General features: G+C 43.6%; 1 protein-coding gene across 1 annotated transcript in view; it reads right to left on the bottom strand.

Annotated features, from left to right (window-relative positions):
- CCDC91 (coiled-coil domain containing 91) overlaps window positions 1-15,636 on the bottom strand; it is a 132,272-nt gene that overhangs the window by 9,793 nt on the left and 106,843 nt on the right. The window contains exon 12 of the mRNA XM_060253613.1: window positions 11,706-11,819. Coding sequence (XP_060109596.1) covers window positions 11,706-11,819 — 114 coding nt within the window. The remainder of the gene's footprint in view (window positions 1-11,705; window positions 11,820-15,636) is intronic.

Raw genomic sequence — 15,636 nt, forward strand, 5'->3', positions numbered from 1 at the left:
ACTCTGTGTCACATAGTGGGCAAAAAACCCCGTGCCATTAGGAGGTCCACCAGTGGGGCAAGAAACCCTCCCACTGTGCCACCCCCCCAACCACCAAGAATACAGAGCATCACTGCCCCAGAAAGAGAGTTCCAACATTGCACTGTGGCTAATAGCCACTGATGGACCTCTGCTCCATATGTTTATCCACCAATGGACCTCTGCTCCATATGCTTATCCACCACTGATGGACCTCTGCTCCATATGCTTATCCAATCCCTTCTTGAAGCTGTCTATGCTTGTAGCCACCACCACTTTAAAGGACTTTATAGACTGACAAGATTCCCAGGGCAGAAGCTTGTGAGAGACAAAGCTCCTTTTGCCAGTTTCCCTAGAAAACCTGTTAATCTGTAGGGTGCCACTGCACTCGAAACTTGAAGTTTTATAAATGGTTATGGTGTCATAGCTTCTGAGAGAAGAGCGACCACTGGCTCTCATGTTTGTCTTGTTCACAAAGGAAAAAGACTGATCAATGGTCACTGTCTCATTTAGTTGTCAATTACTATTAATAGCAAACAGTCTAGCTTTTAAAAGCTATTTCCATAAGGCCAATGGCCCATCCAGTCTAACACAAGTTGAGGATTTGTGATATGGCTTGTCCAGGGAATTTATTTATTTATTTAGACTTCTATCCTGTCTCTTCCTCACAATGGGTTTCTGGGCAGCTCACAACATAATATAGTAAAAACAACAGAACCATAGCTCCAAGAAGATCCAATTTAATTAAATTCCAATTAATTTAACACACAGCTTTTGGCATTAAAAATCCACCATGTTGTTAGTAGAGTCCACCAGAAATGCATTATTGGAATGCCTGAGGGAATAATTCTGTCTTATATGCCCAGTGGAATACAGAAAAGTCTTACAGGGCACGAGTCTCCTCAGACAGAGCATTCCACCAGGTTGGGGCTGTCACGTTCTTAGGGTGCAGGCAGGCAGGAATCCAAAGCCAGTCCAAGGTCAAAGTCCAGGAAGTCAAGCAGGAGCCAAGTCACCAATGCAGAATTGCAAACCAAAATCAGAAGTCAATGTCCAAAAGCCAAAAGGTCAGGGTGCCAAGGAAATCAAGCAGGTCAGGATCAGGCAGGAGCGTGGCTACAAGCCAGCGAATAGACTTGTTGCTTCACAAGGTTACCAGGTCCTAGGTGGGAGCTATATGGGAGTCTCAATCAGCCTGCTCCCTGGGTGGCAGTGACTCTGCTAGAACTCAGGGTTGAGAGATCTGAAGCATCGGCGTGCCTCATGTCTTTGCTCTGAAAGTTTTTTCCGGAGCCTGCTTCGAATGCTTGAGATGGGAGGAGGAGAGCTTGGAGAAGATTGATCGTCAACAGCTGACACTGGTGCCTGGAGAGTGATTGATGGGCCAGCTACTGTTTGTTCAGCTGAGGAACTGGCTGGCAACTCTTCCAGGTCTGTTAACTCTTCCAGGTCTGTTAACTCTTCCAGCTCCTCCTCGTCAGGACTCATGACAGGGGCCACGATGGAAAAGGACCTCGCCTTTGTTGCTGTCAGATGGGCAAATCGAAGGCCAGGCACCACCAAAGCTCACATGTGGCTGAATGAAATTATTGATAACATTTATTTACTACAATTCACCTTTCCACAAAGGATGGAGTAGAACAGCTGTCTTTGGGCAACTGGTCTTTAAAGTGTGATCAACACAGAATGCCAAATCAAAATACCAATCATGCTAAAAGAATCAAAAGTCCAGACAGAAAACAGAATTATAGTGCTCAGGCTTGAGTGACGAAATTCTCCAATTGTGGAATGCTTGGTGAGAACTGCTATCTACAATGCCTTCTAAATCAGGACAAAAGTTATCCCCTTGGCCTACTCCGAAATACGGCAATGAGATTCAAATGTATTTTTGACATACAAGCTTTTTGCTGTTTGATAAACAAGGCCTGCATCTTAATTTTGTAAAGTTGACAGAAGAAAGTACCTGCTGAGGCTCTGGCATTACATCATTATACACAATAAAATTTGAGTGGCTGACGTAGGGAGCCAGTAGAAAAACCTCCTAACTGTTCACCAAGGCCAGGCTCATATTGAGCCTATCACAGCAGTCTAATCTTAAAGGGAGAAGAGCGAAAACATGACAGCTGCCAGATCTGATAAAATGGACTGCTAAGTGGAAGATAGGCCAACTCAAAATTTGCACCCAGATGAAAGATCAGAAAAATCCAACAACCAGTGGTTCGTAGCAAAGGATGCATCACCTATGAAGATCACAAATCTCATGAGAGAATATTGCCCTACAGCAGCATTCCTTAAGTAACAAACACTGATGAGTTGATAAGAAAATTTCAGAACACAAAGTGGGATGATGGAATTGTTCCAGATATTACAAATCACTGGCTTGAAAGAACAAAATATATTGAAGGTGAGCGGTAACTCGCTACTACATTAGCACAACAGTGATCTGAGTAGTATTTTTTCACAAGTACATTCTAAACCCCTCCTCCCCCCAATGTGGCAAGCAGCCATGTTTTTTTTCCCATTTGTGGTTATTCTTCCATTTTATCTTGAAAAATTCAAAACAGAGATGGGATTATGGACTGGAGTGTTCTTACAGTGAAAAGTTGCCATGGTAAGAATTTATAACAGTTCTTCAAAAACAAGGTACTTAAATAACTGACATGTCTTTAAAATTTATTTCTTCAGTTTGATTTCCTTTAACAAAAGGGAATTTGAGTTTGCTGTACTATTTATTTGCACTGAACTGTAATACAGCTATGTATGGTGACAGATAACTGGATTTAAGCTGGTCTTTATGGGTGAACATTTAGTTCTCAAGAACATATTGACAATCTAATGGCGCTCACTGTCTCTCTAGAACTAAACTACTTCTAGAATTAAACTAAATATTATCCTATGCATTCTGACAGCCATCCAAGTTCCCCTCTTTCACTCTGCCCCTAACTGGAAACAAAGTTAAAGGTGAAGGTAGTCCCCCGTGGAAGCATCAGTCATTTCCAACTCTGGGGTGACGTTGCTTTCACAACGTTTTCACGGCAGACTTTTTACGGGGTCGTTTGCCATTGCCTTCCCCAGTCATCTACACTCCCCCCCCCCCCAGCAAGCAGGGTACTCATTTTACCGACCTTGGAAGGATGGAAGGCTGAGTCAACCTGGAGCCGGCTACCTGAACCCAGCTTCCGCCGGGATTGAACTCAGGTCGTGAGCAGAGAGTTTGGACTGCGCCATGGGGCTCTTGGAAACAAGGTTACAAATCTGCTAAATTGCAAGCTGTAATAGTACTACTGCCAGGGGTTTCCTAGGGTTGCCTAGCAATTCTGGGAACTCTGGGGGAAGGGGAGTATCACTGTGACATCATTTCCAGGTGAAATTCCCAGAGCATCATGGCCATGTTGACTAGAAGTGAAGTTGCTGTGTGCATGACACCATTCCTCCTCCACATCCATTTTGTCCTACTGTGAGATCAGGAAGAGTGGGGGAAAACTGGTGGGGGTCAACGGGCAACCTGGTATGCCTAGTTAGTACGACTTATTATGCTGCCTTTTGTCTTTCTCACCATTGTTTATTGAACATGTACTGAACATTCCTACTTCTATGGCCATCAGTTCCCATTTGAGATTTCCTGTTTGCTAAGATCTTCCAGTTTTAGGCGCCTCCAAGTTCTGGAATAAGGTGACTACATTCTAAAGACAGAGCGTTCTTGGCTGTGGCACCTGAACTGTGCAAGGCCCTCCTCACAGCCATTCTGGCACAGAGTCTATTAAGTCTTTACCAGGTGTCAAAATCCACCCCCCCCCACTAGGGTTCTCTGTTATATTTTCCCTCCCTTTCCCCTGCTTGTGTTTAGCCTTTTAATATTGGAGTTGCAAATGTGTGTTTTAAATATATACATTGAGCCTATTGTTTTCTATTGTTCTAGTTCCCTCCCAACTTGGGAACCAACTCCTTAAAAGGGAGTACTACACCATCCAGTGTTCACAGCCTTACAATCTCCTGGACTGGACTGGATTTCAGTTTATTGGCTCTCACCCAGCCCCCTTACATGTCCACTGATAGGCCTGGATCAAATTCCTTTATTGTGCCCAGTCAACATAGGGCACAATAAAGGAGCTCGATTCCAGGATTGCCAGTTCTGGGCTGGGAAATAACTGGAGATCTTGGGGGTGCAGCCTGAGAAGGGTGAAGTTTGGGGAGAGCAGGGACCTCAGCAGGGTATAATGCCAGACAGTCCACCCTCCAAGGCAGCCTGTTTCTCCAGCCAAGGAACTGATCTCTGTTGTCTGGAGCTCAGTTGTAATTGCAGGAGATCTCCAGGTGCTGCTTGGAAGCTGCCAATTCTATCCATGTCCTGAAGCTGTATACTACCAATTACCATATGATGGGGCAGAAGCTCATCACTTACACTATAGTGTTTCTCAAGCCTCTATTAGCTCACCTGTGTTGTTTTACATGAAACTGCTGGGAGTGATCATTCAGTGTTAATGGGGTTAGGTGTCACTAAGGTGATGCAGCTGTTTCTTTCCATCCACGTCAGGCAGCGGATGTCCTGGGTGCCACAGCCTAATAATGAGCTTGCAGAAACATGTCTTTGGAACAGAATCCCACAGCAGCAGAAGTGGTTCTTTAGCCAAGTCCCCTGACTGACTGCATGGGGTGGCACTAATGCACAACAGAGTCTTGACTTGCTCTTACGCATCTGCGGCAGAGGGGCCTGGGTCCATGCCAAGGCCCTGCAGCAATGCCACAGCAGCTTCACTTGGCGGTGGGGGTGGGATGAGTATTCTCGCAGCAATAAAATACCTTGACAGGCTTTAGAATGGTCCAGCAACACAATATTTATGTTCTTATAAGATGTGTCTTTGGGACACTCTTGGAGGTTTAAGAAGTCTTGGTGTGTGTGAAAGGAGTGCGAAATCAAAGTTGGAGATAAGACTAATGACTAGACGATGTGCACACACCAGACTGGCTGGCGGAAGCTGAAATGCAACGAGTGAAAGAGTGCTGACTAACAAGCAATTATTAACAACCTTTTAAGAAACAATATTTTTGCAAAATAAATAGTTGTTAGCTTGTCAAACCATGTAAACAAAGGCAAAAAGCCCATGCAGAACTGCCTATCCAGCAGATTTCAACTAGAGTGGGGATCTAGTGATGAAAGGGAACGTTCACATTAACTGATGGAACCACTGAACTGTAGCAGGGAGCTTTTGGGTCCCCAACTGGCAGAAGAGCAAGTCTGAAACATCTGTGCTGGATGTTGGAACGAGAGATTTGTGAATGCAACATGATGTGACTCTGACTACGTAAGGATCTGGAGGACTTTTTGCTCTAGCTGCTATTTTCTTCCCAATTAAAAGAAGTCAGAACCCAAACATATAAGAGTTTTTAGAAATAAAAGTGTGTTTAAAACACAGACACACAAAGTAAGTCTTCAGTGCTCTGAAGGATACCAACAACGGAAAAAGACTACCCTGAATTTCATCCTAATCAGGGGAGGAGGAGGGGAAAATGGGGGAAAAGTGAAGACCCCACCCCCCCAATCATCTAAACGGCTGAGAGCTGAAAGTGTGCACTGTTATTTTGGTAAACATGAGTCAGGGAGTGTGCTTGGTCAAATTCTCTGTAAAGGTTATGAGACACAGCTGCACAATTCACAAGGGAGGACAAATGAATACAGTAAACTCTGCTTACAACTGACACACTCCTCTGCCAAGCTTTTGTCATTAAAATTTAGAGGGATGGCGAGGTGACAAGGGTGTGCATGTCAAAGAAAGAAAGAAATAAACTGAGGATTATTTAGAAAGTTCTGAAGTTGTTTTGAAGTCGGTTGGAGCTACTTGTGTACACCAGGGCAGATTCAATGTTTATTCCTATTCATTTTGTTGTCAGGAAACACAGAGTATTTTATTTAAGGAAGCCCAGTGTCAAAGTCAACAGGGAAAACTTCACTTTGGCTGGCTGTGGTAGGTCCCGAACCTTGAGACCATAAAAGCAGCCATAACTGTGAATATTTCATCATTCGGGGGGGGGGGGGGGGTTGTTTAACTAGCCTGCTCAGCAGGATACACTGTGGCTCAGGCAGTTCTGCTATTTTGATTTTGAGTGCACTGGTTTATCCTCTCACAGGACACACAGATAATCAAAAAACACATTAATATGCCATTCTGACAATAATTAGGATACTATTTTTAAAGGGTGGGCTTTCATTTACAGTGAAGGATACAACATTTTTGGCTTTTTAAAAATCAGCTGGCCAGAATGACAGGTAAGGAAGCAAAGACCAGGCCACCCTACATGGGTGTACATCCTGGCACTGAATTCAGTGATGTCTGAAGCCTTCCTTCTTTCTAAGGAACCTTCTTCAGATTTAAGTGGCTCTTCTGCCAGCAGCAGAAGATTCAAACGTTGTTGAGCAGAGTCTTATGATACAGGCCAGTTCTTAATTCATGTACCTCCTACTATAACGGCGTTCAAAATCATGCTGACTTAAAAGGAAGTTCCTAGCTAACAAGGAATTTTAGTCCTTTGTGGCAGCTTTCAGAAAAAAAACCCAGAAGAACACGAGTTTCACTGAACAGCACAGGGACTTGTTCCTAAACAGAAGGTATTAATAGCCAGCTCCTACAGATGACCTGCATCAGGGGTGTCAAACTCATTTGTTATGAGGGCTGGATCTGACATAAATGAGACCTTGGAGGGCTGGGCCATGTTGGGCCGGGCTGGGCTGTGTGTGTTCCCATTTAAGACTAGGCAGCAGAGATAGAAATTTTATAAAGGACACACACAGTCACAATTAAAGATTTTTTAAAAACTTAAAACATGCTTAAAACATTAGCACTTGCTGGTCTTAAAGGTGTTTTCTTTGTATTTCTCCCATGGGATCCAAGGAACTGGGCAGAGGAAGCTCTGGCTCTTTCCTTCCTTCCCCAGGGGACCAAAAGGGGGAGGAAGCCAATAGAAGGAAGAGAGGCTTGGCTCAGTAGCTCCAGCGTGCAATAAAAGAACCTGGCAAAGCAAGCTCTTTTCCCCCCTCCTTCCTCCCCAAAGGAGAAGCCTCAGTCAATGGAGAAAATAGCGGTTTTCCTATGTAGCTCCTGTGTGATTGAGCAAGCCTGGCAAAGCATGCTGTGATGCAGAAGGAGGCAAGAGAGAGGGAGAAGGAAGCAGATGACAGCCAATTGCTCGGGGGCCTGATAGGAGCCCCCAGGCCAGATGTTTGACACCCTGACTTGTATGATATCTGGAAGTACCTTCAGCTGGATCCAGACTAATGTTCCGCTAATGAGAGGGAAGGTAGCATTTCTGCCAATTTCTCCTTCCTGCTGTAGAAGCCCGATTTGCCCTTCATGCCAATTCATGAGGGTTCCCAATCCCCCATGAATAGCACTGTAGGACTGAAGGGTGAGGTAGGAAAATCCTGTGTGGATCCAAACCATCACTGTTAGGTTTACTGTGAGTAATTTTAAGATACTTTACAAGATCGGAGCCAATGTGAAAATCTTACATATTTAGAAAGACTCTTATGCAAAACACATTATTTTACATTAAAAACTACTTTTAACTGAGAGAGAGAAGGGAAAGAAAGAATTACTTTAGCAGCGCCCACCAATTTTGATGGCCTGAAGAAGAGTGTGGGTATCAAACAGCACATGAAGAAGAGGAAGAGGTGTTGGGAGATAAGTCATCCAACTGCCCCTCTGCCTCTCACACACAACAAAAGGGAGAGTGGAGATTTAACAGCCAGCCTCTCTCCTCCTCCTCACACACTGTGTGAATCTACATACTCAACTGTCATCCTTGTGAAACATACATAGAGTAAAAAAAAAAAATAAGTAATGCATATATTTCATGCAGTGAAATGCACTCTTCCCACACTAAAGGTTAAAAAAAAAAAGGTAGTCCCCTGTGCAAGCAGAATTTTTGACTCTGGGGTGACGTTGCTTTCACAACGTTTTCATGGCAGACTTTTTGCAGGGTTGTTTGCCATTGCCTTCCCCAGTCATCTACACTTCCCCCCGCCAGCAAGCAGGGTACTCATTTTACCAGCCTCGGAAGGATGGAAGGCTGAGTCAGCCTTGAGCCGGCTACCTGAGACCGGCTTTCGCTGGGATCGAACTCAGGTTGTGAGCAGAGGGCTCCGACTGCAGTACTGCAGCTTTACCACTCTGTGCCACAGGGCTCTTTTCTTCCCATACTACAGGAGTCTAAAAGGAGATACATTTTATGACTACGTAACTATTGTGGAATTGTCCTTCACTGGAAGCTTGGCAAAATCCAAGCACTGACATTTTCAGAAGAGCAATAAAGCATTGTTAATTGGGTTATGTTTATTTTAATACCTGTTTTGCGATGAACATTTTGCAATGACTGAGCCTGCTTTGGTGGCGAGGGTGAGATATGAATTGAATAAACTATAACTATAACCATGTTTGCCAGGCAAATAAAACTTGTTTGAGTTCTGTGACCCAAACATGAGCTCCTGATTGGTTCATCTTGTTCCGCCAGGCCTTTGGTTGAGGGCAGTATTGGGCACCTGGCTAAGAGGCACGGCAAGTTTTGGCCTCTCTCTCCTTCCCCCCCCCCTTTCTTCTCAATTGCCCCTCCATTTGAGCATGCTATCTTAAATTGTATACTGACTGTTTTAGAAAAAGAAGAGTGGCTTACAATCTCCTTCCCTCCTCTCCCCACAGCAGGCACCCTGTGGGGATGAGAGAGCTCTTTGAGAGCTGCTCTTGAGAGAACAGCTCTGAGAGAACTTGTGGCTGACCCAAGGTCGCCCAGCAGCTGCATGTAGAGAAATGGGGAATCAAACCCAGTTCTCCAGATCAAAGTCCACTGCTCTTAACCACTACAGCAAATTGACTTTTTATTAATTTTATTGCTATTTATTACCTTATGTTGTATTTTAGAAGATTTTATTGTTTACTTATGAATTAATGTTACCTGCTCTGAGTCAGTTTCAGGACAGCGGGTTAGAAATTAAATGAACTAAATAAATCTTGTCCCTTCGTTTTTGCTGCTGGCCTTAAACACCAAGCTGGGCAGCTCTGAGGCTGCACAGTAGCTTCAACAGATTTCTTTACGTTTTTCAGAACCATAAAACAAGTCAGGTATAAGGTTCCTGCGCAACAAACCAATCAAACAGAAAGAAAATAAGCCAATATAAAATTCCACCCCCCAGCAAGCAGGGTACTCATTTTACCGGCCTCGGAAGGATGGAAGGCTGAGTCAGCCTTGAGCCGGCTACCTGAGTAGCCTTGAGCCGGCCAATAAGGTCACAGGGATTCTCGAGGCTTTAAAAGTCATGCGTGTTGTGCATTTGCCACCTTTGCTCACAAGGCCTCTGCATTACCCTCCATTGCTGTCTCCTCCCCAAGGAATGCACCTTGCAGGGCAATTGCTACCACCCACACTCTAGCAACATTTCAAAATGCATCAGACAAGCAAGTTCACTGCTATCTGAAAGCCATGCGGAGGATATACAACTCGGAGAAGAATGCAGTTGTGCCAGGGTACTCACAACTTGAGGAAGAGAGAACAAGGTAACTCCCTATTAATCCCTGTTTGGTAACAGCTTCATGAACATAATTCCTCCCCAGAACAGCTTCCTTTCTTAGGATTAATTCCATGCTCTTCCCCTAACTGCCATTAAGCCATTAGTACAGATGCATTGCTGACCACACTAAAGCCTAACTGGGGATTTTTCTTAAGGAAGGATTTTCCCTGAAGAAAGGAAGTTTCGATTAGGAGTATACAATTTCTAGAAAATTTAAAGTGCAGGGAAGGGGCCAGCGTTCTTTAGAAAAGGGGAAAAAAATCCCAACATTTATTTTTTTTACATGAAAAAAGTTGAAATATAAGCCATACTTTTCTATCGAATATAATATAATTTAATTAGCATAAACAAAAGTACAATTTGACATAATTATGAAATGTAAAACTATGGCTGCCTCAGTTTTCTACAAGAAAAATTAAAACACACCCAATATTACTGGGGGGGGGGGGAGAACTGAAGCGTGGCTACCTTAAGTTCATGTATCATATTTTTTGCTATCTGAAAAGTAGAAAAAATAAATGTTGAAAATAGAAAATAAACTGAGGAAATAACACACACGGAGACAGCATTTGATTACAAGCTTATGACCATATCCTTGTATCTAATTCTGAACTGGGTCCAGAGTATGGATCAAAAAATCCACACAATAGGGCCAGGGGTAGGCAGAGGGGGTGTTTCTACAAATTGAGGGAAACCTCCAATTTGCAGAAAAATCTTGAATCTTTTTTTTAAGGAGAAGTGGTAAATCCCCTCAACAGCATCTGTAGCTTTAATGAATGCCCACTGATATCTCACAAGCCTACATTCTGAGGTATTGGGTTGCCATTTGCCAAACCTCCCAAGCAGCACCATAACTAGGAATTTTTTCTTTTGGCGGGGGGTGGGGGGGGGGTGGGGGTGGGGCTGGAAGGGCAGTTTAGCACAGTCAAACTTCCTTCTGAGGAAACCTGCTAAGTGGATTGGGCTGTGCAGTGGAATGGAGAAGCTGCTCTTGTTTTGTTTTGACGGAGCAGACTACTTTTTTCTAGGTCAGGGCAAACCCTTTAGAAATGCTAATAACCTCCTGGCCTGAGAAAATGACATGGTCAGTAGTTCACACCTTCAGCAAGTCAATTATTATCCAGCCCAGCAACACTTTAGAAATGCTAATGGCCTCCTTGACAATTGTCAGTTTTCACACCTCCACCTAGCAGGGAAATGGAAACAGCTCTTACCTACAAAAGGTTCTCCCTCTCCCTGCCACGACTCTCCTACCAGAGCAGACACAGCACAATCAATCTTCTGACTGGGCTGGACAAATTGGGGAGGGGGCATTGCTTGGTGAGAGCCCTCTCATAGCTACGTTCCTGCTTCTGAGCCTTGTTTTATGTCACTGAAAACTGGGGAGGGGAAAACGACCCAAACAAATAAAGGATGGTGAGGAAAGAAAGGGGTGAAGAGAATCTGGTGGAGGAGAAACCAGAAAGGGCAGTTAAGTAGGAAGAAGGGAAGAAAAGGAGAGAAGCTGTCAGCAGGAGGAAGGAAAAGCTGAAATCTGGTGGCAGGGGGTGGGTGGGTGGGTGGGTGGGATAAAGATAGATTTGTTGATGGGTTGCAGAGACAGGGAGAAAGAAAGAAAGGGGACATATGGAGGCTTCTTAGGGGGACAAAAGAGGAAACAGCCATGAGGGGAGGGAAATGAGGCATCTCCTTGCGTTCTTGCCCCTCCATTTTAGCAGATATAATTCCAGCATAGTTGATTATAATTTGAGATGCTGACAAGAACAAGCCACTTCATAACAAGGGAGATGCTTAATGTACACTTGTTCAGGTTACACTGAAACGTCTAAGCTCTTTAATGAAGACAGCAGATCCTTGCTGTTGAGTGGCTTCTACGTTGCCTTTGCTGAAGCTTGACAACTGTGCTGGCATGGCCATTCCCCCCATTTCAACATCACCCTCTTTTGCAGCAGTCCTGATCACACTACATAGCAAGTGCCAGTATGCTCCGTGAGGCCGGAACAGCTACCCAAGCAGCTAACTGGCTACATTAAATGAAAATAAACCATATATCTTCTAAACTGACTGAGACCTGGAAATAACAATCTCTCTCAAAAGCCTCAAGAGCAACACATGCAAGAGCGGTACTTACCCTTTTCTGCTCCTTGATATATTCCATCAGTTCTTCTCTTGCTTGCCTCACAGCTTCTTCTACGGCTTTTTCACTTTTCTTTTGCTCCTCCATGATTGCTGCCTTTATAGTCTCCTATGTTATTTAAAAAAAGACAATACTGGGGATTAACATTGCATGCACATACACACAAAACATCTGCGTCACCAGAATGTTCCTTTGGACATCTGACTGCAGAGGCTGGCCTCAGACCTTATCTCTTGAAGGAAGCATGTCATCTTCCACATTTATCCAAGCAAGTTCCAATCCTACTGTATGCTGATGATGCAGTGATAACGTCTAGATCAATAGTGGGCCTCCACGAGCTGATAAAAAAATTTGAGCTTTACTGTTATCATGAAGGCTTGTTGTCTATCAATGTTGTGAGATCCATGGTCATGGTATTCACCAAAAGCAAAATAGGAAAAATCTTCAAATGGCTGGCTAACCTATGGAACAGGTCAATCAATTTAAATACCTGGGAATCCAATTTGAAGCATCTCTTACATGGATCTAGCAAGGAACACAGCCTTGAGAGTAGAAGATGATGATATTGGATTTATATCCCGCCCTTCACTCTGAATCAAGAGTCTGTGGCTTACACTCTCCTTTACCTTCTTCCCCCTCAACAGACACCCTGTGATGTAGGTGGGGCTGAGAGTTCTCCTAGAAGCTGCCCTTTCAAGGACAGCTTTGCAAGAGCTATGGCTGACCCAAGGCCATTCCAGCAGCTGCAAGTGGAGGAGTGGGGAATCAAACCCGGTTTTCCCAGGTAAGAGTCCATATACTTAACCACTACACCAAACCAACTCTGGAAGATAACTGCAAAATACTCATAATGAGGTGAATTTGTCCCCTCGGCCTTAAAGGTATTTAATGCTAAGGTCCTAACCAATTCCTGTACAATGCACAAATTTAGATTCAGGTTACTTCTGAAAAAATTGATTCCATCCAGTATGACTTTTTCTGACATTTATTGACTACTCCCAGATGTGTCTCAGGCATAGCGCAGAGAGTGGAACTAGGTGAATTATCGATGGAAGCCAGAGCTTGGATTAAAGTACTTCTCTTCAAGTAAAATGTGAGGGAGGATCTACTCTGCTTGGGCTTATCCAGGCAGATAAACATTACAGCCAATAGGACCAACTATTGGAAAATAAAACAAAATGCCTAGGAATAACAAGTGATGAAACTGAAAACATAAGACAATAAAAAAGTGTGTAAGGAAGCTGGACGATACAAGTATGTCTTTTAGGACATGCAGGGAATGTTCATCATTCCATTTGGGAATTGCCCCCGCCACCCGGAATGCAACTGCCAAAATCATTTTATCAGCTGACAGTCCCAAATCTAAGAAGAGTTTTTATTTTAGCACGAATGAGCACTCTTCCCTCGACGGTTTTGGAGGGCAGATATAATAGAGCAGGGGTGGCCAACGGTAGCTCTCCAGATGTTTTTTGCCTACAACTCCCATCAGCCCCAGCCATTGGCCATGCTGGCTGGGGCTGATGGGAGTTGTAGGCAAAAAACATCTGGAGAGCTACCGCTGGCCACCCCTATAATAGAGTATCATATTTTAATAGAACATGCAGATATGCTCATTTGATAAAAGCAAAACTATCAAATGTATGATTATGGAGTGCCCTATATTTAATGAGTTGAGGGCAAACTGGGTCACCCCTTTACTTAAAAATATGGAATTGCTGAGTGTGCGAGCCCAGGTGTCATGGCTGCTGTTGAATACAAATGACTGTGTCACCTTCTCAGTGACAAAATTGATAGGCGTAATAACCAAGTACAAGAGAAGTAATACTGAGTAAGGTCTTTTAAAATAATTTTTGATTCTGACTTCTGCTTAAGACCATAGCCATATAAAGCCGTACTAGACAGACAGATAGAAAGACAGACAGACAGACTGCAGAGGCTGCTCTCTACTTCAGGATTCTTTAAAGATCCTTTATTCTATAGTTTTATTCTCTAATGTAGAGAATAAACTGTAGATTTACTCTCTAATGACATCTAATTTAGACTATCCATGAAAACAAAACTACAGCTGCCTTGGGCAGGTTCCTGGAGGGGCAGCATACATTTTATCTAAATAAATTAATAATTGGAGGGGGGGCTTTTATGTACATGAATACTTGAATTTGATTTGTTGAGTCTCAATTAACTGAATCCACTTAACATATACAGATCTGGAAACATACACAGATATGAACACCTGCTAATTGCCTTTAGAGGAAGAATTAGGAACCAGGATATTCCCAGTTATGCTAGATGTACAGTAAATATGTTGTTGTGACGGAACGGTTTCTAAGAAGCCAGGGGCCTAAAGCCAAGTCACCTGTGGGTTACAGAGGCCACAGTATTTCTTAACGTCCCCTGAAAAATAAACAAATACCTTTGTTTTGCAACACATGGTTATTACCTCATTACTGGCTTAAGAGCTGGGTATTGCTTTACAGCTGCATTATAATCTAGAGTTCTGATGTACTGGCAAGAAGATCCACAATTAACCATAATTGTAAATAATTCATAGATGCATCAAAATATGAAACAAGCAGCTCCAAATAGCACTTTTCCCCAGGATCTACTTCACTAAAATTTGATTCAGATTCCTGAACAACACCAATCAGTAGTTTGGTTCAGCAAATCACATGTACAAAGGCATGGTCTTTCCCTTGTTTGTCTCACCGCTACAAAGTCGATTCCTAGAGTTATGGAACTCACATGGACTATCAGACAAATAGGTCCAGGGAAAAGGGGTCAAAGTCACCCTTCCTACATCTTTTCCAGCAACACTATGCTAATGGTAGAGGGACAGGAGGGCAATTGGTCTTCCACCCCCTGCCTCAGTACAGACCCTGGCCAGTACCATATGGCTGTTTATTTGTTTACAGAATTTATCTTCTGCTTTCCTGTCCTGTCCAGTCAGGGACACCCAGACAGCTAACAATTAAAAGGAGAACATTATAGAACAATCACAAAACCAATTTAAAACCAAAACTAAAATACATATATAACAATGCAGACCTGGCAATTAAAACATAGGCAGGAAGGAGAGGTCACTGATGGAGCAGCAGATAGAACAAAAATGGTTTTCTTCACTGGCTGAAGACAGTGATAGAAGTGGACAGACAGATATACTGGGGGAAGGAATTCCACAAAGTCGGTGCCGAAACTTGAGAAGGCCCTCTCCCAGATTGCCTAACCTAGGAAGGTGGAGAACCTGAAGTAAAATCGCAGGTGGTGAATGAAAAGGTTGGGCGGGGTCATATGGAAACAGGTAGACTCTTAAAGATGCTGGCTCAAATCGCACAGGGCTTTAAAAGCTCAGTACCAGCACCTTGAACTGGACCCAGAAACAAAACTGGGAGCCAGCACAGATGGAGCAACACTGGAGTGATACGGTCCCTATGACCAACTCCAGTGAGTGCGGTGGCTGGCTGCTGCATCCTGTACAAATTGGACTTTCTGAATCCTTTTCAAGGTCAGCTACATGTAAAGTGCTGTTAGATTTTGCAAGTCTCATTACCCGAGGAATCATCTTTCCAGGAGTCAGAAAGGACTGCTGGGGAAGAGGGAAACAAGATTCACAACCCTTGCATCCATGGATCATAGGAGCCAACCCACTGATCACCTGCACTACTACACATAAAGCTGTTTGCAATAACTGGTACCTCAGTGTAGGGGAATGTGTAGAAGGCAACAATGAGCATTACTGCAGTGGTCTTCTTTTGAAACTCCATAATCATCCGTGCGTGAATACCCTTCGTATGGATGTGCAGGTTCTCTCAAATAGCTTCACAGAGCATGTTTGACAGGCGATTACCCTGAAAGCTTCCAATGTGCTTACATGAGAGTTGGCATTATGTTTGAACCAAGCATAGCTGAAGCAACCAAGTGTCCAAAC

Source organism: Heteronotia binoei, chromosome 14 (genome assembly GCF_032191835.1).
Source record: "Heteronotia binoei isolate CCM8104 ecotype False Entrance Well chromosome 14, APGP_CSIRO_Hbin_v1, whole genome shotgun sequence".
Taxonomy (NCBI): Eukaryota; Metazoa; Chordata; class Lepidosauria; order Squamata; family Gekkonidae; genus Heteronotia; species Heteronotia binoei.